At 39.9% G+C, this 27,978-nt stretch overlaps 1 protein-coding gene across 3 annotated transcripts in view; it reads left to right on the top strand.

Annotated features, from left to right (window-relative positions):
* JAG2 (jagged canonical Notch ligand 2) overlaps window positions 1-27,978 on the top strand; it is a 114,151-nt gene that overhangs the window by 84,124 nt on the left and 2,049 nt on the right. For 2 of the 3 annotated variants that reach the window (XM_061612338.1, XM_061612336.1), the window contains 16 exons: window positions 522-635; window positions 1,314-1,360; window positions 3,951-4,124; window positions 8,380-8,530; window positions 9,266-9,430; window positions 10,353-10,466; window positions 12,060-12,173; window positions 12,939-13,052; window positions 14,193-14,309; window positions 16,267-16,294; window positions 19,493-19,578; window positions 20,558-20,671; window positions 20,843-20,958; window positions 21,990-22,238; window positions 23,844-23,975; window positions 26,392-26,548. In XM_061612338.1, the coding sequence (XP_061468322.1) occupies window positions 522-635; window positions 1,314-1,360; window positions 3,951-4,124; window positions 8,380-8,530; window positions 9,266-9,430; window positions 10,353-10,466; window positions 12,060-12,173; window positions 12,939-13,052; window positions 14,193-14,309; window positions 16,267-16,294; window positions 19,493-19,578; window positions 20,558-20,671; window positions 20,843-20,958; window positions 21,990-22,238; window positions 23,844-23,975; window positions 26,392-26,548 (1,992 nt within the window). The remainder of the gene's footprint in view (window positions 1-521; window positions 636-1,313; window positions 1,361-3,950; window positions 4,125-8,379; window positions 8,531-9,265; window positions 9,431-10,352; window positions 10,467-12,059; window positions 12,174-12,938; window positions 13,053-14,192; window positions 14,310-16,266; window positions 16,295-19,492; window positions 19,579-20,557; window positions 20,672-20,842; window positions 20,959-21,989; window positions 22,239-23,843; window positions 23,976-26,391; window positions 26,549-27,978) is intronic. The other variant, XM_061612337.1, reaches the window with a different exon arrangement.

The raw sequence follows: 27,978 nt of genomic DNA, 5'->3' as shown, positions 1-27,978 counted from the left end.
TGGCCCACATACAGTAACCAAGATGGCAGATTTCCAGAATGAGGGAATGGTTTCAATCTGGATATTAAGTTGCAGTATGTTGTAGTGGAGGAACTTACCATTCTTCCATGGTGCTGCATTTTTTTCTGTACATGTACCTAGGTATTCTTGATGTTGGATATGTTTTGCATATACTTTGCAATAAAGGGTCAGTTGAAAAACTCGTAATGTAACAGCCATTTCTCATAGTTCCCTAGACTATTATTTATTACACTTTTGTTCAAAGACTTGGGCAGCTGGCCTATTCAGATAATCTCTCTTAGCTGTATAACTGGATTTTAATTATAACATCTGTACCTTTGATCATTAATGCTTGTTTATAGGGAAAAGGATGCCGTGTGCATGTTGAAAATATCGGCAAACATGTATCAGTGTGACATGTAGCTGATATTTGGAAAGCATGAAAGCTTTGCTTTGGTGCAAGGGCAGTCTATTTCTGGGTTTGTTCTTCACTCTCTGCTTTTCTTTCTCTTCTTTCACAGATGCTAATGAGTGTGAAGGGAAACCCTGTCTTAATGCTCATTCTTGCAAAAATCTTATTGGTGGATATTACTGTGACTGCATTCCAGGATGGAAAGGAGTAAATTGTCACATCAGTCAGTATTTAACCTTGAGTATATTCATTTGACCCTAAAAGAGCTTTTATTTGTAGACTATATCAAATCATTGGGTTGTATTTAACGTAGCGCTAAGTCGCTTGTTGCATCAGCACAAGGATTTCTCCATGCTGAACAGAACATTCTCCCCCAGCACACCCCTAAATCTGTTCTGAGGGGTTCTCCCAACCCTCTGGAGCAGATTTGGGGGTGGTGCAGGCTGCTTATTGGGGAAGGAGAGGGGGGGAAGTCCAGTTGCACTAATAGTAAAGCTTGTGCACATGGAACTATTTAGTTAAATACCACCCATTGTTCTTAATTACTAATTTAAGACTACATTAGAAACAATAAAGATAATTTTTAAGACTTTCAAAGGACCATGTATGGTGGCACCTTAGCAGATGTTTCCTTGCATCTAAAGCCTTAGCTTTGGGGTTGTGGAATGAACTAACTGGAAGTAGCTGTGGTATTCTGGTCTTGGGGAAGACTGAATTCTGACATTTTCTCTTGCATACTGCCTGACGTTCAAACCTGCACTACCTATGCAACTTGTGGTTTCTTTCTTCTGGAAGACTTCAGATTGACTATTAAGAATGGACATTGCTAATTGATTTTCAACCTATTCATTGCAATTGAGTTCAGTTTTTTATTTTAATGTCTTGGATATTTTATCCCTAGATATTAATGATTGTCATGCGCAGTGTCAAAATGGAGGGACTTGTAAGGTAAGATTTTGTTTTTGCTTTTTAAGGTGTTCTGGAACTACCACTTAAAATTCCAACTATGGCACCTTTCTCAGGAACACCAAGCCAAACCATGGCTTAATGTGAATGAGCAATGTGTGGGCTCCTAGAAAGGAGATTTCTAGGCTGATTTGCTCCTCTGGTCATGTTGCTGCTATGCTGAGCGAAGCCATGGTTTAGCTTAGTGTGTTGTCTGACCCCAGGCTTGTGGTTTAGCACCCGACAAACCACAAGCTATAACCATAGTTTGTCCTAGGGCTTACAGGTCACAGTTTGTCTGGGAGAGCTAAACTGTGAGCCAAGGTTCAGACAACATGCTAACCCAATCCATGGCTTCACTAAGTGCAGCAGATGACTACAGGTGGAGCAAAGCAGCCATGATCTCTTCTCTGTGCTAAGCCGTGGTGTGGCTTAGCGTTGGGTATGAATGAGGATGCCGTAGCGCAGGAACCGTTGGTTGTCAAACTTGGAAATGCTCTTCACCCTCCAGGTATTCGATCCCTGTAATACTCCCCACCAGAAACAGGTTGAGTGTCTGGAGCCTACATAAAATACTTGAACTGTTTTTCTCCAGGCAGCTTCCAGCCTTATATTAGTTAGCACACATTTACTATGATTACATATTTTAAGTTGCTTGTGCAGGACACCAGGAGTAGACTAAAGGATATTGGGAGCCTATGCAAAGCCATATTTTAGGGCAGTGATGTAGGTTTTGCTGAGTGATTTGCATCAGAAAATTTTTAGTTTGCCTTGGAAAATTTTCAGATGCCCTAGAGCAGTGGTGTTTAACATTTTTAGGTCACAGTCCCCCTTGAGAATGTGATGAAAGCTATGGACCCCCCAAAATAAATAAATAAAATGTATTTCACTGCATTGAAAATGAATTTTTTTGCGCCCAATTCACAAACTCCCTAAAGCCTAGGTTAAGAACCCATGTCCTAGGGAGTTATCTAGTCCAGCATGTTTGTTTTACTTGGATTTAGTAAACAAAGCTAAACACATTGAAACTGTTAAGCCTACCTAATACTGCATTTGCACGTGGCATCCATTCATTGTTACTAATGAACTTCTGAAACGGAAAATGTTCCATCCCGCATCACTTTTTTAAGCCTCTTTGCATCATGCTACTTGAATCACTGAATGCCCCAACATTGATAGAAGAAGATGTTCATTCATACATGCACCTTTTTTAGTGAGAGGCTGAAGGTACACTGATGAAGGGTCATTACATTTAAATAAGTGCTGTATGATCCAGCCAACTTAAGCTCCGTTGATTTCAGTGGAAGGAATGCAAGCGCATATGTAACTCTTCCATTGAAATGAAAGGGGCAAGTGTGTAACTTTTGCTGGATCGTGCCTAAGCAGTTGTTGAAATGTTTGTCTGTTTTTAAGTATCTACCGTTTTGGAGCTGACTTACTTCTGATAGAACAGTTTATTTGGATACTATCTGCACTCCCCCCTCCCCTTTTTGTAAATAAAAAGGTGGTTGACTGACTTTACTCCTTAAAATACAAGCTCAGTGTTCAAGGCAGGTGTCTGGAATATACTGGAGAAGGTGAGACCTCATATATGTTCCCTCATGGCTAAGGTACTGTGGGTTAAGTAGAAATACTGCTGATAAATAATTCTTGGAAGAACATCTGAAGTCCAGTCCGCTTGTGAGCATTTAAGAACTATCCCTCTGAAATGTTGATAGAATGATTTTGAAGCCATCTGATCAAGCAGTAGTACTAGATGGCTTTTGTCCAAGAATTCTAAAAATTCAAACATGAAACTACCGAGCTACTTATTCTGGTATGTATCTTCTCTATGACATCAGTCTTTGTACCAGAGTGTTGGAAGGCAGCTATTGAAACGAGTGCCTCATTTTTATAAAAAGGCTCTAGGAATTTGTTCTGGGATAATAAGCATGGTTTTAAAACTTTTATCTATTAACCAGACTATTGATTAAACAGTGAGCATAGGCTTGGTAAAAGGAAACATCTAATAAAATGTATGTGGATAACAAATTTAGATATGTAATGAGTTTACCACGTAACATAGCCATTTAATAGTCACAGCATTTCTTTTGCATTACAAGCTGTCATCTCCTGGGGCGTTTTTTTAAGTTGCGGATCAGTTAAAAGGCAGGAGATAGAATCTAGACTTAAACAGTGACATAAACAGGAGATAGAATCTAGGCATAAACAGGAGAAGTGAACATCCATAGGGTCCAAAGGGAGAAGCTGGCATCCATGGATCTAGATTAAAAGGCAAAGGCGGGGAACCTTTTGCTGAACTACAACTCCTGTCGTCCCTGGCCAATGGCCATGATTGCTGGAGCTGTGAAAGGACTTGTAATTTAGCAACATCTGGAAGGCCAAAGGTTCTCCAATCTTGCTATTGGAGAAGGAGCCCAGGAGCCTGTATGGAAGTATAACTTCAATCCAGACCAGCCTTGCTGCTCTTAAAAAAAATGGGTATTTGTGAGCCTGCAATTCTCCTTTGATTCTATTTAGGGTCAAGAAAAATTCCATATGAAAGTATGTTTCTAGTATCTTCTGAAATTAGCACTCCTTTCATTTTTTCTAGGATGAAGTGAATGGCTACCATTGCATGTGTCCTCATGGTTTCATAGGAAAGAACTGTGAAACAGCAGTTGATGAATGCCTGAGCAACCCATGTCAAAATGCGGGGTATTGTGATAACCTGGTCAACGGATTCCGCTGTCTGTGTCCTCAAGGCTTCTCAGGAGAGTTCTGTGAGGTGAAGGATGCTTGGGAATTGTTTTAATAGCTTTGATGGATTGAATTCTGGAATTGGAGCAACCCAAGGCTTGTATAATTGTGGATTAATGCCACTCAGCTATTCTCTTACTGCCCCATGTAAACAAGCAAACTTGTGCAGTAGGATTCTGATGACTATAATATTTCAAGGCATTATATATTTGGAATAAGTAGCTATATGTTACTGAAAGCATTCATGCAATGCTCCTTTTTAAAGGAGTCTAATTTTTAAACTATGTGCCTGCCCCATTCATAAATGGAAAAACTTCTAATGGGCTAGAAATCGGCTTCCAATTTTAAATGTGGCCAGTGTCCATGCATTCATACTGATGGTGGTCTTTTAAAGGATATGTTCACACAAGCATAAGTCTGCTGTGATATGTCAGAGTAATAGATAGCATAGCTTACCATTTCCATTCCATTCCTGGATTTTGTTGCAGAAAAACAATTCCTCATTAAAGGGGTTACAGGTGCCCTTGTCACATTCGCCACTGAATATGAATAGGCTGTCATGATGAGCTATTGCAACAGATCTCTTGACTGGCAAAGGATCTGTTTCAAGCAAGAATCTGGAGCCCTTTCTCTCTGTCATCAGAGGATTTGTCCGAGTCAGCATGTCGGCCTGCAGTGTCACAGAAATCTGAGGTGCTCAGTCATTGTCATTCTTGTGCTGTTGTATGCACATCTACAGTGGAGGAAAATGAGAAGTACAGCATTTTGCTGTCCCCTACAAAGGGAACTGGGTGGTATGGAGAGCACACTAGCATAATACTTCCCCTGGCTATCCTACTTTCTGTTCCTTTTTGTTTTGTTTGTTCGTGTTGAGTTGTCCCATTCACTTAACCTCTGGGCTTGTCGCTCATGCGATTTATATTTTCTGCAGACAAGAATGAATCTGTTTTTTTGTCACATATAGTAGAACATAAATAAGAGGACATGTGACTTCTACATGGTGGTTATTTGCAAACTGACTTCTGGCTGCTGATGTGCTCTGTAACTTTTGGTTATCAGATTTAATAATTAAGAGATTTGGCTGAGTTCCCTTAGTGTTGCAGGAAATATCTAAACCCCATTCCAAAAGCTTTTTCATACCCCAACAGAAACTGAGATGTAAAAGGGGGAAATTTCACTAATAGAAGAAAACAAATGGGGGATGTCTGATAATTCTGTGAAAGATGTTTGCTGAACTTTTTTTATGGCCAATCTCTTTTTTAAAAAAGTTTAAATCCAGGGTAGGCCTGTGATAATTTCAGCTGTTTTCAAAGATTTGAGAGAGCTATGGACAAAGTGATGGTGGCTGTATCTCTTTGAAAGCTTTTCCTCATACCTCAAGTCTTTATCAGATATGTGCCATGCCATTGCTGTGTCTGCCGTAGTGACAGGTAGATGCTGCTTAAAGCAAATGTAGTTGATAATGAGACAACTGTGTTAAAATTGTAATTACCTTAAAAGGATTTGTCTGTGTTAAGGTTTACATGGTACAAGACTTGTTTGGCACTTCATCATGATGATGATGCTTTAAACTACCTTCTTTTGAATGTGCATGCTTACAGAATTAGAAAGGCAAACCTGCTTTCTTCATGTGAACAAACTGAATAGCTACTGGAGGGATTTTAGATCCTTGCACAGAGCAGGAGGTTAGACTTGATGGCCTTATAGGCTCCTATTATTCTATGATTCTAGGGCTTCATTAAGATTTGGCTGAGTAGCGTAAAAAGCAAATGAAAGGGCTACGTACAACCAAGGTAAATTCCATGTGCAGCTTTTTACAAGGTGTGTGGGGGGGAAGACCTTGAAGCATTCTAAAGTATTTGGAAGAAGCAAATCCCCTGCTAAGTTCTGCCAAGGACTAAATCGACACATTTCTTTGAAAGTAGATACCAGTCCAGAGAAGTAAGCTTCTTGGGGATTTTATCAAAGGTGAATCTTCTCTGGAAACGACACATGTAGGGTCTACTTGTGTATTATACTTTGCATAGTACCGGGGGAAGAACCCACGTACCCAGCTTTAAGCTTCTTGGAGGAAAGGCGCACAAAAATAAGTAAAAGCCTTAGTGTCTTGAAGGTGGCTGAAGACTGTTCTGAGGGTCAAACTGGGCAACACATGAAATGCATGGTCACCTTTGTGTCTCATTTTTTTATTGATGTATTTCTTAAATACCTTCCTCCCAGAAGGAGGAACAACAGGTGGGAGAGGGGCAGATAATTACTGGAGGAATGCAGCCATAGCAGTCCGGTATTTTCACATCATCTAATTTGGCCCTAAATTCAGCCTGGCACAGCATAAAGTGCTGGGCTGACTGCAGCCCCCTTTTTAGAAAATGCCATAGTTTGCAGCTCTTTCCCACCTCTTTGTGGGAATTCATAAGGCCTGCCCAAGTCCATCAAAAGTGAGAATTCAGAAATGTGACAGTTCGCACTTCACTTTTTCCAGCCTGTTGGAGCCAACCAGCCACACTAAGCAGCCCAGTTGCATCTAAGAAACCTTCACTGTATGGATTTCTCAGTGAAAAGCGTTTGTGCTGTTGCTGTTGAACTTGGCAAAGAGGAATGATGGTAGAGAGGTGGTAGGAGAAAGATCAGAAAGATTGAACGCAAAATAAGCTGAGAATTGAGGGAGTGGGAACAGATGCTGTACAGTGGAGAAAGGGTGGTGGTGGAAAAAGGCAGTGCAGAAAACTATGGCTGTGGGGCAGGGGTAATAGATGTAAGGCATGCACTATTGACATACAGTAGTGCAGATTAGGGATGGGATCCACTTTTTGTGCTGGTTTGATCGCATTCCATTGAACAAGTAGGTAGGCCCATTCCGTGTTTGCTTGTTTTCTGTTACCTTTTGCTTTTACAATTTCAGTAAAGTCAGTTTCACATTAGCAAAGCAGAGATGCAGGCTGAGCAATTTCACATTAGCAAAGCAAAGATACAGGCTGGTTAGGGTGAGTTTCAGGTTCGCAAAAAAACGGTGTTGGGAAAAGCCATGGATGTGCTCAGCATTTAGGATCAATCCACAAAGATAGTGAACATGCAAACCATCAGGAAGCCTGGTGCCAAGTTCAGATTTAGCTAAGTTCTCACCCATCCCTAGTGCAGATCATATGTTTGGGTTGCGTAGAGTGGGAGAGATGTTGAATGGTGAGAAAGAAGGATCTGAAGATCTAAGAGGGTACTTTCTTAGTAGCCCTTTTCTGAGTTACTGGCAGTGTTCACTCACTTTCTTAATGAGAATCCAGTTCACTTTGCTCTCAGACCAATGCGTTCCTATGTTTTCCATTTGTTATCCTGTGGACATGGGTTAAGTGTTGTGCCTTTAGCTTGCATTATAGTGTAAGCCTTCAGGTATGAACAGATAGCACAACTGCCTTGATTGGTGTAGAGGAGTGGCCTGTTGGGGTGGGTGATGTAACCTCATATTTCTTTATTATTGCTCACCTACCTGTTACCTTTGCTATCAGTTTTACCAGAGAGGGAACAAAATGAAAGGGAAACTTCATCAGTTTTGCATATACCTTCTACTTTTTAAATTAATTTTATTTATCTATTTATTTATTATTTGATTTATATCCTGCCCTTCCTCCCAGCAGGAGCCCAGGGCGGCAAACAAAAGCACTAAAAACATCATAAAAACAGACTTTAAAATACATTAAAACAAAACATCTTTAAAAACATTTTTTTTAAACTTTCAAGACATCTTTTTTAAAAAAAGTTAAAAACATACTAAAAAGCGATTCCAGCACAGAGGCAGACTGGGGCAAGGTCTCAACTTAAAAGGCTTCTTGAAAAAAGGCTTGTTAAAAACATTTCCATATGCTTTAGCATTTGTGGGCATAAAAACACTTATGGGGGGGAAGCTCCCTTCTTTTTTTTGTTGGAAATTTCCAGAGAGGGCTTGAGAGATTTGCTCTGATGCAGAAAAGAGTGTAGAGGTTGCAAAGTAGACAAGAATGGTTTAAAAAGATACTGAACTGCATTTTTTAAAAGGCTTTTTAACGTGGCAAAACACCCCTCTGGAATTTGCAAAAGGGGCACTCAAGAATTTGTGCTTCTACTATAAATGAAAACTTCATTTGGACTGAAAAATGCTTTTGTTTCTGGAAAACCATGTCCGTATAAACATGTACAACCATACTGTAAAGACTGAAGTTACTGCAACAATTTTAACTTTATAAGACTATGCAACATTATCTGTTGGGCATACTTTAGTAATCTTAACCAACATTGTCTTAAATATCTTACAGGTTGATATTGATCTCTGCAAGCCTAACCCTTGCCAAAATGGAGCTAAATGTTATGATCTGAGAGAAGACTATTACTGTGCTTGCTCTGATGACTATGATGGAAAGAACTGCTCTCACCTCAAGGATCACTGCAAAAATAATTCTTGTAAAGGTATCTTTTGTCCTGCAAAATTGTTTACTTTGTAGTAGCAAACTACTCTAGTATCCATGTAAAAATTGACATCTTGCAGGAAAAGTGGCCATGTGTTAAATTGTTATCCCCCCCCCCCAATTAGTGTCTGACAAGCTGAACAATGTAAAACCAAAAATACAGTTCAGGCCAAACTATAAGGAAGGAAAGTAGAACAAGAAACAAAAACTAGAACGTATCATCCCCCTGTGGAAAATTAAATATATGGAGAGGAAATTGCCTTTCTTTTCACCTACCCACATAGCAAATCTTAAATAAAATTTTGATGAGCAATTTTAACACATGGCCTTGTATGGATTTCATTATCCAGCCTGCTTGCAAATGATGTTCCTCATAGAGCATCCTAAATATGCCTGTTAAATATTAGGATTCATCTCTGTTATGTTTTTAGCACCTCCTTGAAGACCTTCCCCTTTCAGCAAGCCTTTTAAGTAGAACCCTTATCCCAGTCTGCATCTGTGTTAGATTTTTTTAAAAGATGTTTTAAGATGTTTTGTTTTTAAGATGTTTTAAAGTGCTTTTAGTGGTTTGTTGCTTGTTTACTTCTCTGGGGCTCCTTCTGGGAGGAAAGGCAGGATATAAATTAAATAATAATAATAAATACTGTGCACTACAGATTAAAAAGCCACATTTTATGATGGACCATATGTAGCGTTTGTTTTGCTTTATTTTAAAAACCACACATCTTATTCTTAGTAATAGACAGCTGTACAATAGAGGTCTCCACAAATGCTACCTGGAAAGGCATCCGATTAATCTCCTCCAGTGTGTGTGGACCTCATGGACAATGTGTCAGTCAACCAGGAGGCAATTTTACTTGTGCCTGCGAGAAGGGCTTTACTGGAACATACTGTCATGAAAGTAAGTGATAGAAAAAATGTTTTGTTAATAACTCAGCTGTAAAGCTTGCACGTATTTAAAGAAACATTTATTACATTTAGGGTGAGAGCTTAGGCTCCTAATGGGACTGAAATTTCACTCCTAGGTCATTGCTTCACGATTCAAAACTTAATTAATTCTGGCCATTTCTTTGAATAGTAACAGTTTGCTCTCTTCAAGGAGGGCAGGTGTCTTACCACAGACAACTTCATTGTAGTGGAAATATTAAATGATGACTACTCATTCATGAGCTCTTGAAGAATTGAATAATTAGTCAAATGTCATGGCTTGCCAGAGGGTAGGGGTGTTTCTGTTTTTTTAAAACATGTCTGGATACCACTTTGACAGGAAACAGCAAAACAGTTGGTTGTCACATTCACACTGAATATAGATTTCTAGGGGAGAAGATGCCAGAAGGACTTACAGTCCAACATTCCTCCACCACCCTCAAAAGGCATAATTATACCCTGAGGTAGGGAGAAGACATATGAGGATCTACTGGGAGATTTGCAGATCAGCAGTGGTCTCCAGCTCTCTAATGATTAAAAAATAGCACTGCATGCAACAAACAATTGCTGAAATGGAGAGGGAGGAACCATGACTGGACTTTTGTGTGACAGAACTGGGAAGTGATTCTGGTAGACATCCTCTTCCTTTAATGCTGGGCTTGCTCCCTGGCTCCACTATTTTTCACCTGTGTCCAATTGAGATTCTTATGGTTTACAAAAAAAGTCTTTCCCTTGCACGTTACATAATTCTCCTACAAGTTGACCCATATTTTCCAGAAAACCAACTACAGTGAGCAATGGAAGTGTCCACACACTCATTGCAAGGACGAACACTGCAGTGGTGCCTTACTGTACCAAATAAAATTGTTCTAATAGTGATGTGTTGTTTTCCTTAGATATCAATGACTGCCTTGGAAATCCATGCAAAAATGGTGGTACTTGCATAGATGAAGTCAATGATTTCAGGTGTTTTTGCCAGAGTGGCTGGGAAGGAAAACTTTGTGACATAAGTGAGTACAACTAAATGTTAACACAGTAAAAATAGCTATGAGTAGGGATGGGGGAAATTTTGGTTTGGTTTGCATTTGAATGCAATCTATTTAATTTGCATGTCCTGAAATAATATACAAATAAAAATATAGCCATCCTTCAAAATCCACATTTCTCTGAATTTTGTGATGCAGGTCTCCAATTAAATCTGCACAAAAATGCATATGAGGGGAGAACAATGTATAAAAATGCATTAAGGAAAATTGCTTGCAAAGTGTGTATATTAGGGAAGATTGCATAACAAAGGGTGTACATTAGGAGAAAAGCAAACTAAAATGCTGATGAATTTTCATTAGACTTTTAGAAGAAGAAACTTGCATAGAAATGTGGAGAACTGAATTTAAGATTGGAAAAATGAGAACGTTTGAGAAGCCAAAATTGAAAGATTTGTCCATCCCTAGCCATATGACTGACTATCACTTGTAGTTTTACTCAGAGGTTTATTGGAGCTTACTTCAGGAAAATGCATTTAAGGTTATAGCCTTAAACTCAGGTGAACTTGTTTTTTCACCTGACACCAAGGTCCAGCAAAAAAAGAAAGAAAAGAGGAACCTGGCTTTCCTTATCCAGACTAGTTTTTTAAGGAGAGTTTGCTCTCTGTGATCTTGGTTGATAGCTCTCAAAATAGAAAAGGCTAATTCAGGAAACACTCCTCATAAGTGGCAATAATGCCATTTGTAATATAAACAGCCTTCTCTGGTGGATGAAGTAAGGTCCATGACTACATTTTTCTACTCAGCTTTAAATGCTGTATGAGAGCCAGTGTGGTGTAGTGGTAGAGTGTTGGTCTACGACCTGGGAGACCAGGGTTCGAATCCCCACGCAGCCATGAAGCTCACTGTGTGACTTGGGCCAGTCACTGCCTCTCAGAAGAAGACAATGGTAAACCCCCTCTGAATACCGCTTACCATGAAAACCCTATTCATAGGGTTGCCATAAGTCGGAATCGATTTGAAAGCAGTCCATTTCCGTTTTCATATATTGGAATGCGCTGTGCTAGATGCCGTACTTGTATTTTTATTGCTTCTCTTATTTCTTACATCGTATTTTATTGCATTACAATTTGCATTCCATAGAATTCAAATACAATACAATATAAGAAACAAAAGAAGCAATAAAAATACAGTTAAAATCAATATGAATATTTAATGTGGACATGCCGCGGGCCACCTGAATGATGCCTGCAGACCACTGATGGTCCATGGACCACAGTTTGGGCACCTCTGGATTAGAGCCCTGATCCAGACAGAGTAGGACTCTGATTTTACAGTTAACTTGACCTGCTGGAACTTAAACACAACCAACTTCCTCTGGTTTGGTGCCTAGGATTCAAAGGTCAAACAGTCTATGCTACAGTTTAAGGTAGCATTTGAATTCTGATTAAAACATAGTACTACATATCTCATCTTGGCTTGTTAGGTCATTTAATACTAAAAATAGTTACTGGTTGCCTCTGGACCATCCAGATAACAGAGATTGTCATCTAGTAGTCTTTTCAGAAATAATTTTTCTGTCTCCTTTGCTAAAGTACCTCTTACCTTTGACTTCTTTAGATTTCAATGACTGCTTGCCAAATCCATGTCACAATGGAGGCCGATGTATTGATTTAGAAAATGACTTCTATTGTGAATGTACAAGTGGCTGGAAAGGCAAAACATGCCATTCAAGTAAGTGTGTCCTAGATGGTGTAGTATTACTTAAAATTCAGGAGTTGGAGAAGAAACTCTAAAATACTGCAAACAAGGGGTTTTGGTGAAGGAAGTCATGCACAAACAAGTCCAATCGCTGTCTGCTTTTCACTAAATAAAACCACCAAGTTGAAAATTTGGCATGTTACGTTGAAGGAAGCTGGAGATAATAGAGTTAAGAATTGTGTGGGATCAAATCCTGTAGTATCATAATAAAGAGTGGGATCCAGTGTAGCGCTAAGTGTATTATTTAGTCAGCGCAAGGATTTCTCCTTGCAGAGTGGAGCGTTCTCCCCCTGCGAAGTCCCTAAGTCTGTTCTAGGGGTTCCCCAAACTGTCTGGAGCAGCTTTGGGAAGGCCACAGGAGGAGAGGGGGAGCCCCATTCGACAAGCAGAAATCCTTGGGCTGGCGCAAGACATTAGTTAAATACTACCTGAATGCTATAGCTTCTGCCCAGTAATTATGGTATTATTTTATAAAGTTAAAATTAATTCCATACTGTTTCCGAGTAATTCACAAATAAGATACATATTCATATTCTCATTTGGAGTTGTTAAGCTATGCTGTTCTGAAAGCTCCTGAGTTATGATGCTTAGAAAACGAGCTGTACACTTTGAGGCTTATACAGTGCCATAATAGTGTACCTAACACTTGTCTAACAGAAAATTCAGCTCCGGTTCCTAAAGCAAAAGAGGCTTATATATGTTGATTAGCTGCTTCAATATGTGTTCACGACTTTTTAGGCAAGTACCAGTGCGATGCAAATACTTGTACCAATGGAGGAACATGTTACGATGATGGTGATACCTTTCGGTGCTCTTGTCCTCCAGAGTGGAAAGGAAGCACTTGCAACATTGGTAAGTGCTTAATCTGCTCAGGAATGTATTCAGATTGAAAGTAGATCTGCTTTGCTCAAGAGGCTGACTATAAGCAATCTGTGTCTTTCTTTCCTAATCTCTTTAGTGACCAGGGGGAGAACATGGTTAGCACCTAATAATAAACAAGGAAATATGCCTTACTTGTTGTCGTCTTGTCTAGTGAGCTGTTTTGTCATAAAAATTGAAGACAGACTGCTTGGAGGAAGAGGAAAATCAAATTGGTTTCCCTCAAGTTGACTACTCTAAAACAGGGATGGGTGAGAAATCAGATTCAGTTTGCATTTCAAGCTGAATCTATCAAATTTGCACTTTCCAAAACAATATAAGAACTGAAGCACAGCCATCCTTCAAAATTCACACTTATTTGAAATTTGCAATGCAGTTCACCAACCAATGTTTACAAAAATGCATATGTTAGTGGGGAAAATGAATATATAAGTGAATATATGAGTGAAAATAGTATACAAAAATGCATTATATGACAAGAAATTACTTGCAAAACTGTGTACATTTTTCAAAATGAAAATGTGTTTATTAGGAGAAATTTGCAAAGAAAATGCTGGAGAATTTTCATTAGGATTGGGAATTGTTGCAGAAATGTGAACTGAATTTAAGATTGGAAAAGTGAGAAACTTGAGAGAACTCAAACTGACAGATCTCTCCATCCCTCTTCTAGAATCATTTTGAAAGCAGAGCTATGAGGAGCATTGGATTCTCTGAATGTATATGGGTAGAAATACATTTTGGCAACATCAACTTATTCTTGGCACGCTTAGATCATGTTTAGACTATATGCATAACACATGCACACACTCAGAAGTAATAGTGGGTGGGTGCAAGAGAGGGTAGTGGGGAGGCCCGCCTGATTTATTTTAATAATAGCTTTTAGACAAGTTGTGAAGACTAACTTTATTTTGGCAGGGTTTTGTTGCTGTGTCAACTGACAGTTGTATCATTTACGATTGTATCAGTTACTGTTGTAACCAGCCTTGGTGTCTAAGGACTAAAAGGTGGGATTAAAATATTTTGAAAGAGACTGATACTGGGAATTTTGGCTACACACTTCCCTATGATAAAGCCCTATGATAAACAAACGTCTTTCTTTTCTTTACACCAAAGCTAAGAACAGCAGCTGTATTCCTAACCCTTGTTTGAATGGCGGAACCTGCGTTGGCAGTGGAGATTCCTTTTCTTGCATCTGTAAAGAAGGTTGGGAAGGGCGTGCGTGCACACAGAGTAAGTGTCTTCCTCTTCATGTCAAAACTTCTAACTGCTCTGGCTCTTGTTCACAATATCCAGAAGGCTAATTATGAGGACATGATTGCTTATAACCAGGAGTCCTGCATCACAAGTTTCATAGAGACCGAGCTCTATATCCTGTCCAGAATAGTTCTTTCTTTGGAGATTTTACTAGCGTGCTGATTTGCTTAGGTGTGGCTGAGCTTGAGTTTATGGCTCAAGACACAACATGCTGCAAATATTTTACCTACTCTAACTTTAAATCTGCTTTGAAATTATATTTAATAGCACCTGTCTTGGTTAAATTGTTAGTTCTATGCCCTATAAACAGTGGTGAGGGTGTCATTTATTTATACCTGAAATAGGAGTTGGAAAGGATGCTGTTCTGGTGGTGGCTTCATGTGGGGAAGTAATCTTGGGTTTCTATCATGAAAAGAAAGGAGGGGTATAAATGTAATAAATAAATAAATCTGTGGTACCTGGAAATAGCTACTTGCTATTCTTCATTCAGCAGGTGTTGTAGAGCCTGTGAAATTGTTTTCTTACCCCATGGATGACTTGTTTAAATAGGGGAGGAGGTTCCCTCAATTTACTTCTATCTGGGGTCTATCTGCACAGTCAAAAGGCAAATGGGAGGCAGAATCTAGTTGAAAGCAAGTAAAGGAACCCTTAATTCAAATGTTGTGTTGTGTTAATAATAATAATAATAATAAAATTTTATTTTTAGGCCGCCTATCTGGCCGAATGAACGGCCACTCTTAAGTGACACACAAGCTCTACAAGACCCAGCAAAGTTTCAGACTTGCATGCTCTCCCATCCTTTTTGTACCACCCATCTATCTATATCTGGGATGAGGAAATGTAGCAAAGCTTAGTTTTGCTTTTTGTACAAACCCAGGATCCTGTTTTAAAACTCTGGTTCATTTCTAAATAAGCCAAGGAAGGAAGTTGGCTGTCTGAAAACTAACCACAGTTTGATTTAAAGCAGGAGCCCTTGTTCATACATAACAGTAAGGCAAAATTCTCTGAAAGACAAACTTAAACTCTGCAGAAGTCTTTCTCCTAGATACACAGGAGGAGGCGTGGAAGCATGTGAGCTTCTCTCATCCTTGTGGAGACGTGTCTATGCAGCAGTAAACCATGGTTTGCTTTAGGTGTGAATTGGATGATTGTTCTGGCACAGTAGTCGGTGCTGTCAGCCTTTAAGCATCCTGTTCACTTTGCTAACAAGTACTAATAATTGAAGTTTGGTCTATTTAATGCAGTTAAACACATTCCTCTTTTTCCATCAGTAAGAAATGTCCATGTTTGATTGCTACATACTCTTAAATCTTTGTGTTGGGGCAAACTAGACTTGAAATCTGCCCTGCAATTTCCATCAGCCCCAGAAAGCATGGCCAGTGACCAGGGATGATGGGAGATGTAGTTCAGCAACATCTGGAGGACCAGAGGTTTGCGACACCTTTTCTAAGCACCACACCAGATACATACTTGTTTTGTTTAAACATGTCCATGCCCATTTATCTACAAAGTAGGCATCTACTTTTATATGAAAACCAGCAGGCAGGCTGGGGAGCAAGGCCCTCCTCACCTGCCGTACCTCACCGTGCTTTAAGCCATTTCTTTTAGCCCAATACAGTGAGCTTCAGCCTCTTCCCCCACACATTCCTTTAGATATAAAATGTAGATTTGCCATCGCCATCACCACTTTTTATAGGTAAATAGGCAAGTTCACCAGTATGTCTTACTTGGTCCAAAGGCTTTCAGTGTTTGATGTGTTGTGTACCCACAATAAGATGAGCATGTGGAATTACTGTTTCTGTTGAAGTTAATGGGAATGGCACTTGGTACATGTAAGAAATCAGTATGTACATAGACCTGCTAGTTCAAAGTCCATTCTTAATACTGTCTACATATTTCAGTGCAGTAATTGATTTTAATCTTCTTTGTTTAGATATTAACGACTGCAATCCGCATCCGTGGTAAGTACCCAGTGATTGTTCTCTTTCAAAACATCCTAATAAAGTGGTTGAATGTAAATATTCTCATGAATCTAGGCCTCTTAATCCCTCTGCTTTAAACTAGTGCTGGTCTTACCAAAAATGAACTTCCTGTATTTATTTACTAACTAGCTGCTCTGCCAGTGCATGTGCTCCTGTGGGGTCTGATTTCTGCTCAACAATGGTAATATGAGATCTGTTGTTGTAAAGATTCCGTGAAGACAAGCTACACTGAAAGAAAAAATAATCCCACTAAAGCTAATGGGGTTATTCAATTCTGGGCCTTCGGCATCTATGTCAAGACTGGGGGAGAAAGTAGGAAGACAGTAGAAATTGTAAAAGTGTTACTAGTAATTAATATTAATATGAAAATATTACCAATGCACAGAGGTTTTGTAATACAGCACTTGAGAGCACCAGATGTGTACAAAAACGTTTCTGGGGCCCATTTTGACTAATCATAACATTCTGAGGGCTGAAGAGCATCCCTGCCATCTAGTCAAACTTCATTCTGCTCCACATGTTAAAAGTCACATAGATTGGCACAAGTAGTCATTGAGACAGTAGTGTGCTATAGATAGATAAAATAAGATGACCCATCCTAGACATTTCTGCACTTCAAAAAAAAAACAACCCTCAAAAATTTCAGATTACTAAAGAGTAGAAAGCAGCTTCCTACAGAGGAAGTGTGAAAGGTTCCTAGGTAGCTGTTTTTGATTGATTGATTGAAATCCCGCCCTTCCTCCCAGCAGGAGCCCACGGCGGCAATCCAGTCTGACCCAGTTAGAAGTGCTTTCTAGCAGCATACATGGGTGACTAGTTAACTCTTTAGGTTGAAGAAGGACCTATCCACTTAAAAGCTGCTTCACACAGGTTAAGAATAGGGAAAGAATCTGGATAATTCTAATTTCAAGCCTGATCTAATTCCAAAACTGACCCAATCTACCCAAACCAATGTGGGCATTAGGGGCAGGGGTTTCTGTCACTGCTTGCTTTGAAATCAATGTAGCCAGTGCCCCAGGAGCAGTAAGTCTCAAGATGATACACTGTTGCTCTCACGGAATTTTACGTAGATTTTGCATTCAATCCCCCCTGAGACTCTAAGGGACAATCGAACCTGAGAGCAATGACATGTAATCAAGCACCTGTTGCTCCTGGGGGACTTGCAGCACTGATTTGAGCGTCTGCAGCGGTAGGTGCCTCACTAGCCAACGTTAGGTGGCTGAGGTTACCTTTTTAGAAACAGCAAAAGAAGATGGGCCCTTGTAACCACCTGCAACTCAGACGGCCTTGTGTTTTTTCCTTTTTGGTTTTACATTAAAAAATCCTCTGCACATTTTTTGGGATTTATATGGATTTGAGGGAACCAATCTAACACAGATTTTTGTCCTTGGTCACATCCCTAGTTAGGGAATACAGGTCCTGCTCCCACAGGATGCTATCCTCATCTTTCTGCAACGTTTGTCTTGAAGTGGCACATCAATGCAAACACATAGGAATGTGCCTGGGAATGAGCCACAACTGGTTAGTGCTCATTTCAGACATGATTTTTTCATGTGTTTGCATATCCACTCCTTCCCATCAAATGTCATCAAAAAGTTATGGTATGCATGTTGGGGATGCAAAGGGAGCACATGCTTTTCCCCTGTGACATATAAAGCAGTCTATCCAAAGAAAATGTTCCTGATGCTTTATGACATTACTTTATGCTGTAAACTGCCCAGAGAGCTTCAGCTATGGGGCGGTATATAAATGTAATAAATAAATAAATGACTATGCTGTAATTCACCTCTTCTAGACATGGCTATATGAAAAGTGATGTATAAATGCCTAAATAATAATAAAACAAAATAAAATACCCTATCGCAGTCCAACCTCCCACAGTTTTTTGGTTATTTTATTTTACTTTTGCGTGCCCAGCATTCCACATATAGGACCTAGAACAGACCCATTGAAATTGATAGACATGACTTGCTTAGATTCATTAATTTCAGTGGGTCTACTCTGAATAGGAGAAGGTTGAATACAACCCCAAATCCTTTGCCCATCTTCTATCCTGTTTTCTTCCAGCTTCTACCTTTTCTTCATATCCCCTGTATTCAGAGTCTTTTTTGGTCACATCATCCCTTCTACAAGCTCTAGAAAGCCCACATGCTATTTGCCTCTTGAAACAGTGCAGTTGTTTACATGTTGTAAAGCTTCTTGTTCCCAGCCCTTGATGGTTGTAGACTTTATGGGTTTGTGTAACTTGGTATAATTCCTTTCAAAAGCTCTGCAGTCTTAAGAACTTGAAACTTGATACCCTTGTATGATGTAAAATCTAAATTTAATGCAGGCAACTGGATTAAGAAAGTGTCAGTTAGCTTGGAGTGTGTACTCATTTCTAAAACTGTACAGTAGGGCCTCACTCATACAGCAGGTTATGTTCCAGGAAAGCGAAAACTGCCAGAAAGTGGGGCCCTACTGTATTCCAGCCGGAGCATGCAAAGCTCTAGCCGCCATGCTCCAGCTGGAGCGCAGGGAGCTCTAGCTGCCTCGTTCCCGTGGACAGTGATCAGCTGGAGCGTGCAAGCTCCCTGCGCTACAGCTGCTCACGCACTCCAGCTGACAGCAATCAGCTGTAGTGCAGGGAGCTCTAGCCACCGCACTCCAGCTGACAGTGATCAGCTGTAGTGTGCGATCAGCTGGAGCGAGCTCGCGTGCTCCAGCTGATTGCTGTCAGCTGGAGCGTGGCGGGTGGAACTCCCCACGCTCCGGCTGATTGCCCCGCTGGTGCCGCTGTATTAGCAGAATGCTGAAAAGCGGGGCCCTACTATATCTTCATTTAAAAAGCAATTGGCGAAAAACCTAGTTTAAATGACAATGGTTCTTATCCAATACCATCTTTGATATGCTGCTTCAGTTAATGGGAATAGACCCCTCCTCTGTGCCACTGAAGATTTAATTAACAGTGTTTAATTGGAGAAGTTCAAAACAATACAGATGATTTATTAAACAGTCATACGTTAGGAATTAACTAAGCTTCTTGAATACTGCATTGCTAAATAGTGAGACAATGCCTGTTGACACAGATGTTTCCATTTGAGCAGGCTATTATGTGCAGGAACCAGAGTTTATCTCTCAGCTTGTGAAGCAACCCTGACAGCCTTCATTTCAATGATAGGTTTATTATTTTTACAGTTACAATGGAGGCATCTGTGTTGATGGTGTGAACTGGTTTCGCTGTGAATGTGCGCCTGGGTTTGCTGGTCCAGATTGCAGAATTAGTAAGTACCTGTGTAGGGAGGGGGCTGAGATGGTCATGCTGTTGACCTAAACTCTCTTGCATCTTACTCTTTGGCATTTCATGCGTTAAACTTATTTGTAGGTACTGATCCATACCTTGTAAAGAATTGCAATCTTTTTGTTCTGATAATTCCTTTCTTCATTTGACAACAGCAACTATAATTTGGTTTAAATTGTATTTATGTGTACACCCTTCTCTCTTAAGGAGATTTTTAGTGAAACCTTTCCTTAGAGTATATGCGTACAGGAAATGTTAATACTTTTTATAGGACTTATCCGTTAAAGTGTATTTTTATATGTATTTCGTACACCAAATATCTGCTGCCACCTTGAAAAATAATAAAGCTTTGATGTCTTCTAAGAAAGTGACTCTTCTAGTAATTGTGTATATTGAGTCTTTGGGTGGGAAAGCAACTTGAACACTTTTTTTTAGTGTGATGTTAATTAGCACAAGTCAGATGTAAACAGAGAATGATTGGGGGCATTTTTAGTGTACATGTGAAACGCAGCCACATGCTCATGATGTTGATTCATGCCTATATAGATGAGTCCTGGTAAATTCAAAGATGGTTTTGCTTTGCTGTCCTGTCCAGCATCCAGACCATAAAAACTTTGAAATCTTCTTCTAACTGAAAATAGCCCGTAGTTTAATTGCTAGAGGCAATTAAGTTTGACAGTAAATCCAAAGTTTGAGGGTAAGAATCCTCTCTGATTTCACACACTTGGATATAGCGCCAGTCATTCCTCCACACCATTATTAACTAGATTCATTTGAAATTCATTATATGTTTTCCCTTGTAAGAATGAGACCGCCATTCAACACACTAACACTATAGAAACCTCATTAAAAGTGGTTGATAAAACCTGAGGTCTAGTTGGGTTGAATTGTGGCTAAAACCGGTTAACAGTTTGCACATTGTGCATTGTATAAAAATGTTTGGGTTATTTCTTCTATTTCAGATATTGACGAATGTCAGTCCTCCCCTTGTGCATATGGTGCTACTTGCATTGATGAAATAAATGGATACAGGTGTATTTGCCCCCCTGGACGAGCTGGAACTAGATGCCAAGAAGGTAACCTAACGCTTTAAACTGAGACCAGTATCAAATACTACTTTGAAGTTCAGTGTCTTGCTCACAACAGTGTGTGCTGTAGCTTAGCTGTAAGCCGAATTTGGTACTCTCTTTAGGCTTGGTTCAATTCTTAAGATGAAAATCATTGTCTTCTTCTCTCCCTGACCCAAGTGATAGGATTTGGAAAGTCCTGCTGGCTTAAAGGAACCTCCTTTCCCCATGGCAGCAGATGGGATCAAGACTGCAACAACTGCCACTGTGTGGACAGCCACATTGACTGCACGAAGGTAGTTACCTGATGTTGAATGCTAAATTTGCATTTAAGTCTCCTATTCCTTCGAAGTATTCAACCCTCACTGGGCTCTCATGTCAGCTGTGTTTGCTTCTATAGCATTTGCTTCTATAGCATCTCAGCATACGGTTACATTGGGAATGACTTCTCCCCTGTCTCTTCCCCCTTACGTTTCACCTCATGTGCACTTACAGCTTAGAACTATACTGTAGTTTATAATGCCCTTCTGGTGATTGTGATGGGATTATGCACAATGTGAAAGACTCACTTTGACTAGCGTGATGTTGTTGAGCCTGGAAGTACAAGCATCAGTGGCTTGCAACACCTCAGATATGAGGTGAGCATTACAGTGTCCAAATTCTTCTGTGGCTTCAATTTTAAAATCCAAGCTAGAGAAGAATCCTTCTTTTAACACTTGCTTCCTCCATTCCGCCTTACTGGGCTGGTGTGGAACTTCATTTAGATTGAACGTGTAGCTTGAGTAAGTTTTTTAAATGGTCAAGCTACACAAATGTGAAAAATTTAAAGATTCCTAATCGAGTGCCAGGTGGTTGAAAAGCATCTGTACTACTTACCCATTGTCTCAAGTTGGGAGGGGGATTTTTTTCCAGCCTGCTCACCGCTGATTTGAAGTGAGTAAGCAAAATGTGAGTGGTCAGCATGTATCATGTGGCTAGCATAGAAAGAGCCATGCTTGTCCTTTGTTGGGGATGCGTTTTACTTTTGTAAGGAATTTTGTGCCCATCTACTTGGTATTTCCTAGGCAAACTACTACACTGTTTTTACAGCCAAAGACTGCATAAAAATATTCTTAAATGTGGGTAGACAAAAATCTGCACCTGCTTGGCACAAAGTTGTATCTTGAACAGAAGAATGTGAAGAAATAGTGATAAGTAGCATGTTAACTGCAGGGAAAGTAATCATTGTTTGAACTTGAAATAGTGGTGGCAATCAACTGCTATAGTCTCATTTGCATCATTGTCCATTGTTGCACACTAAAATCACTAAGTCTCTGTTAAATTCTAGGTGTGGTGCGGGAGGAAATCTTGTTTGTTGACCAAACATGGGGACTATGCTAGCCACCAATGCTCGAGAGGGCAAGAATGCCAAGAAAAAATGTATATCAAATGTTTTCAACCTCCTTGTGCTGACTGGGGTGAATGCAGTGAATCGGAACCTCTTCCTGTTAACATCAAGTGCCCTCCGAATTCAGGATACTTGGATAATAGCTGTGCAAGAATTACTCTGATTTTTAACAGAGATAAAGTACCCAAGGTGAGAATTTGAAGTGTTTTTAAAATCTTGAAATGTTTCTAAGCAGTATATGGTGTTAGAACCTAAGCATCTTGCTTGCAAAATAACAGCTTCTAGCCAATGATATAGTAGCACTTTGACTGTCTTCTGTCATCCATCTGTAATGGACCTGGGGTGAGAGCTACAGAGGAATCTGCCTTATACTGAGTCAGGTTATTGGTCCATCCAGCTTATTACTGTCAACACTTACTGGCCCTGGCTGTCCAGGGCTTCAGGCAAGTGTCTCTGCACGGGATTGAACCAATGACTGTTTGCACGCAAGACGTGCTGTACTGCTGAGCTATTTTCCCTTTGAACTTCATTGAGCATAGACTAGAAAATGCTGGTCCTAAACATAGGAATTGTTTTATATAGATTCAACACTAGTTAGTCCAGCAGTAAAGACTTTTTGTGAATGCAACCTAGGGCATTCTTGTTCTTACTGGGATTTTGTCCAAGGAAATCCACTGAAACTCCTGTGTCTTGATAACAGATACTAGCAGTTTAGAATTCTTGGCAAGTACGTTAAAATGCTATCAAGCTAAATCATTTTGAATTAGCTTTGGATTTAAAGAAAGGTGTGCATTGTTTATTTTACATGCTTTAATGCATTTCGGTGTGCTGCCCAAAATAACAAACATTGGTGATAGATTGCAGTATAGTGCTGTCAGAGTGATGCAAGGATACAAGTCACTTTTTGAAGGTGAAATGCAGGTGCTTAGGACCTTGAACTTCTTTGTATTTACTTTTTTCAAGTGCCTTTTTAAATGAATCACCACCTTGCCAGATTTTCAAAACTTGCCTCGCGGGTAGGCACCATCTGCACTGTAGGTTTTTCTGCAGGATGATGGAAATGTTGGGTGTGCTCTGATGTGTATTCAGTTGGTGGCATCACTGTGCTAACATTACTCCTGCCTCTACTGAAAAGGAAATGTAACAGGCTTGAACTGCAAGCACAACTTTAGAAAAGCTTTGGATACCAGTCCACAGAGTTTACTTTCTACTTTTCTTCCCACTTTCCCACCCACCATCAATCCCACCCACCCACCCATCAATCAGTGCTGCAGCTTGGATGAGGCTACTTTCTAAGTTGTCAAAAGACCACGTTTGATTTCTCTGTGTTGCACGCCATAAGAAGCAGCGTAGACTTGTTTTTATTTATTTATTTATATCCCGCCCTTCCTCCCAGCAGGAGCCCAGGCTTCTTTCCTCCCAACACTGAGTAAATTCAGTGGGGGAGGGATTCCTAAGTAGTCTAAGAAATCTTCAGAGATAAACCTCAATCTTCTTGTTCAGATCTTCATCAGTATTGGTCGTGATTTAAGGTGAATTTCAATTCCCTTCTTATCTTCCAACCTAGGTATAGCAAAGATGCTCCAACAGAATGCAAAATTAACCAGCGAGACTATCGAACGCTGGAACAGTCCCTCCCATGCATCAAGTGGCATTGAGAGACTCTGAGGAAGTCTCTTTTCTACGTTACTGTTATCTCAGTATAGCATTTCTTGATTGATTTGGAATTAGTGTGTACTGTATTTTTTATTCTCTGATTTTTGTATAAGGGGTGGTCTGTTTTCCTTTTCACAGGGCACAACAGTTGAAAATATTTGTTCTGAAATCAGATATCTACCAGCCACAAGATCTGTTTCAAGCGAGATAATGTTGCTAGTGTTGTGTGATCTATCCTACTCCATAGAGAACGCAGTGGAAGTTGCTATTGTAAGTATTATACACTTATTTTTCCTGAGTGGCAAAATGGGTTGTCTGCAGCAACCTTGATGAAGGCAAGCTTATGGCTTTGCCTGCAGGCAGAGTCAAGGGTACTTATGACCCTGAGCTATGGTATCATGAGCTCATCCGGGGACAGGTAGAAGATATTGTTGAGATGCAGGTGAGTCTGACCAAGATATTGGCATTATGACAAGAAAAGGAAAAATTAGATGTGTGGCGCATGAGCTAGAGGGAGAACAGAGTTAAGAGACCTCCCTTAGGTGAAAGACAAAGGAGCAGAAGGCCTTCAGTTCACAGTTTTATATTAAAGCAGTTATGGAAAGAGGAATGGGTGGCTTGGGTAGGTCGAAGACAGAGAGAGACTGAATTTAGTTTAGTGGCAGTAGGGATGGGGTAGAAATTCTGTTTAGTTCTCATTTTAAAGCCAAATTGATCAAATTCGCACTTGAGAGTCGAAACACAGGCACCCTTTGAAATTCACACTTATCCTAATGTTGCGATGCAGTGCTCCAATCAAGCATTTTTTTTAAAAATGCATATTTTTGAGGAAAGTGTGCATAAAAATGAATATATGACTGAAAATAACATACAAGTATGCATTATGCTAGAAGAAATTGCTTACAAAAATATGTACAATGGTCAAAACTACATAGAAAAATGTGTGTGTTGGGGGAAATCTGTGCTAAAATGCTGAAGAAATGTCACAATTATTTTTTTTTAAAAATCACAAATTGCTGGAGAAACATGGAGAACTGAAATTTAAGATTCATGAGTGGGAGTAGGGATGAAATGATCTGTCAATCTCAGTTCTCTCATTTCTCAGGGCCTTGCATGTTGTTGTTGTTACCTACCCTTTACACAAAGTGGCCGGGGCAGGTTACAACAATTTTAAAATACAGCATTAAAATAATTAAAAACAACCTACAATCACAAAATAGGGTGTGTCCTAAAAATATACGTCTCGGTTGTAAAAGGCCAGAGTAAAGGGGAGCATCTTCGGCATTCACTGAAAACTGGGCAGTAAAGTTGACAGACACACCACTGTGCCTTTTATCCTAGTAGTGCGTGGGGAAATTGCAAAAGAGGAAAGATTTAATTACTCCCGCTTCCCTCCGTGAGACTGCTCATGCATCTCCCGTGCCACATGTGTTTCAGCCCTGTTGATGTGATGAATCAGTGGTGGTCTGAAGACTCATTGGGACAGTCACATGAACTGGTTCTCACTACATAGAGGAAAATAATAGAGCTTGCTTGTCTGTCTGTATCAGCCCTCCATCCCTTCATAGACAGAACAAGAGAAAAGCAATGATTATAGAATATGTCCTGTGACAAAATACGAGCAAGCTAGAGGCTGCTCTTCTATTTATTATTCTATTTATTTAACTTGTATACCGCTTCATACTTGAAAAGAAGCCTCTAAGGGTTTACAGTATTGTAAAAAAATCAAGCAAAATTACACATTTGAACTACAAAACATTTGAAAGAAACCGTCTTAAACATTAACATTTTAACATGGAACATCACATAAACAAATTACACATTTAAGATGATACAAAACATTAAAAAAACTTAATATAACCTAAAATAACATAATAAAAATCACAATCACTACTAACAGATTAAAACTTGGTTTCTTTCTGCTTACAACTTGTATTGCCTAGAAAAGAGTTGCTTACAACTGTACAGTACTGAGGTTTTGAACTGAAAAACAGAACAATCTTTTTCAAAGTTGATAAGGCATGGGCGTAGACTTCCCCCGCTGTGTTGCGTCTGTTTAAAAGTTGGTTAGTGAACACACGACGTTACTTACTTAAAGCAAAATGCTTCTGATGCATCTAGCCAGAAGGGTGAGATGAGTTCAGCTTGGAAGCTCGGAAAGGGGTTTAGAGAGGATTTCCTAAGGACTGTATGCTGCTCCCTGTCGCCTTCTTTGTTATGGCAAGGAAAGAGGTTCTTGCGCCAAAAGGTGTAGTATTGGCCAGATATTCTTAGCTAGGCTATCTTTGCTTACTCTGACAACTAAAGAATACTCTCAGCTATGATGCAAACTTGTGGGAAGTGCATAGTTATATTTAACATATTATATCATTAGTGCAAATGCCTAGTTGGATACCTCAAAAGCCTCCGCGCAATGACTAAGTTTAGCTCGGTGGTGTAAGTAACACAGAAGCCTGTCATGTGCAACTTGCTGTACAGTTTCATATGCTCTTAATGGGCAGGGTGCAGGAAACTAGTGTAATATTTTCCTACTGGCTTCTCACCAGGACTCATTGCTTTAGCAGCCAACTGGGATTCTTAAATTCTCAGACTTAAGTCTGGTCACCTAAATGCTTAAGATAAAATGGCTAGTACCAAAAAGGACTTCATTACAAACCTACATTTCCTGCCTGTCTTCTGTTCCTAGTCTTTCATCTCTCATCAAGAAGAGACTGATAACAGCCTCATTCAGAATGCTGCCAATACTATAGTAAATGCTGTCACAAAGCGGCAAAACAGCACAGTTATGCTGGCACTAACTGAAGTCAAAATAGAGACCATAGTGGTTGGGAATTCTTCATCAGGTAAGTTTTGTGTGCGGGTTTTTTTTAAACATTGAAAGAGTTCTTTGATGGCATGCCTCAGTGTAAAACTGCACATCCCTTGTAGTTCCCTGAGTATTTTGACAGATGTTTTTGGTTTGGTTTTTTACACAGTGCAGCTGCTGAGGTTGCAGCTTGAAATGGAAGACCAGTGGTGAGGAGCTTCTTAATTCACACGTTTTTTTTTCCTACTGAAAATAGTCTCCCAGAGTTATTTTTACATCTGCTAAGGAAAAAAGAACAGAAGAAGAGCCTGCTGGAGCAGGCCAGTGGCCCCTCTAGTCCAGCATCCTGTCCTCACAGTGACTAACCAGGTCCCTGGGGGAAACCCGCAAGCAGGACCAGAGCACAAGAGCACTCCCCCCTCCTGCATTTTCTAGCAACTAATATTGAGAAGCGTCCTGCCTCCAATCATGGAGGCAGAGCATTCCCATCATGGCTGGAGGCAATAATCGCTTTATCATCCATGAATTTGTCTAATCCTCCTTTAAATCCATCTAAGTTGGTGGCCATCACTGTCTCTTGTGGGAGTGAATTCCATCGTTTAACTATGTGCTGTGTGAAGAAGTACTTTTTTTCTGTCCTATTTTTCCAACATTCAGCTTCACTGGATGTCCACAAGTTTTAGCTTTATGAGACAGGGAAAAGAGCTTTTCTCTATCCACTTTCTCCATGCCATGCATAATTCTGTATACTTCCACCATATCACATCTGATTCACCTTTTCTCTACACTAAAAAGGCCCAAATGCAGCAACGATTCCTCATAGGGGAGTCGCTCCATCCCCTTGATCATTTTGGTTGCCCTTTTCTGAACCCGTTCCAACTGCATAATATCCTTTTTGAGAGGCACCCAAAATGTACACAGTATTCCAATGATGGCCACACCATAGGTTTATATAGTAGTATTATGATATCAGTTTTATTTCCAATACCATTCCTAATAATCCCTAGCATGGAATTTGCCTTTTTGACAGCTGCTGTACACTGGGTCGACATCTTTATTGAACTATCCACTATGACCCCAAGGTCTCGTTCCTGGTCAGTCACCACCAGTTTAGACCCCATTGGCATATATGTGAAATTAATTTTTTTGTTCCAATATGCATCACTTTGTATTTGTTTATATACACTGGACAGCCATCTGTCAGGAATGCTCTGATTTGGATTCCTGCATTTAGCAGGGGGTTGGATTTGATGGCCTTATAGGCCCCTTCCAACTTTACTATTCTACGATACTGAATTGCATTTGTGATTTTATTGCCCATTCACTTACTTTGGAGCACTTTGCAATCCCTTTTTCTTTTAACAGCCCTGAACAATTTAGTATCGTCAAACTTGGCCACCTCGGCGCTCACTCTTCATTTTGGTTCATTTATGAATAAGTTAAAAAGCACAGGTCCCAATACTGATC

Source organism: Rhineura floridana, chromosome 2 (assembly GCF_030035675.1).
Source record: "Rhineura floridana isolate rRhiFlo1 chromosome 2, rRhiFlo1.hap2, whole genome shotgun sequence".
NCBI lineage: Eukaryota > Metazoa > Chordata > Lepidosauria > Squamata > Rhineuridae > Rhineura > Rhineura floridana.
This window is presented reverse-complemented; position numbering and strand designations above follow the sequence as displayed.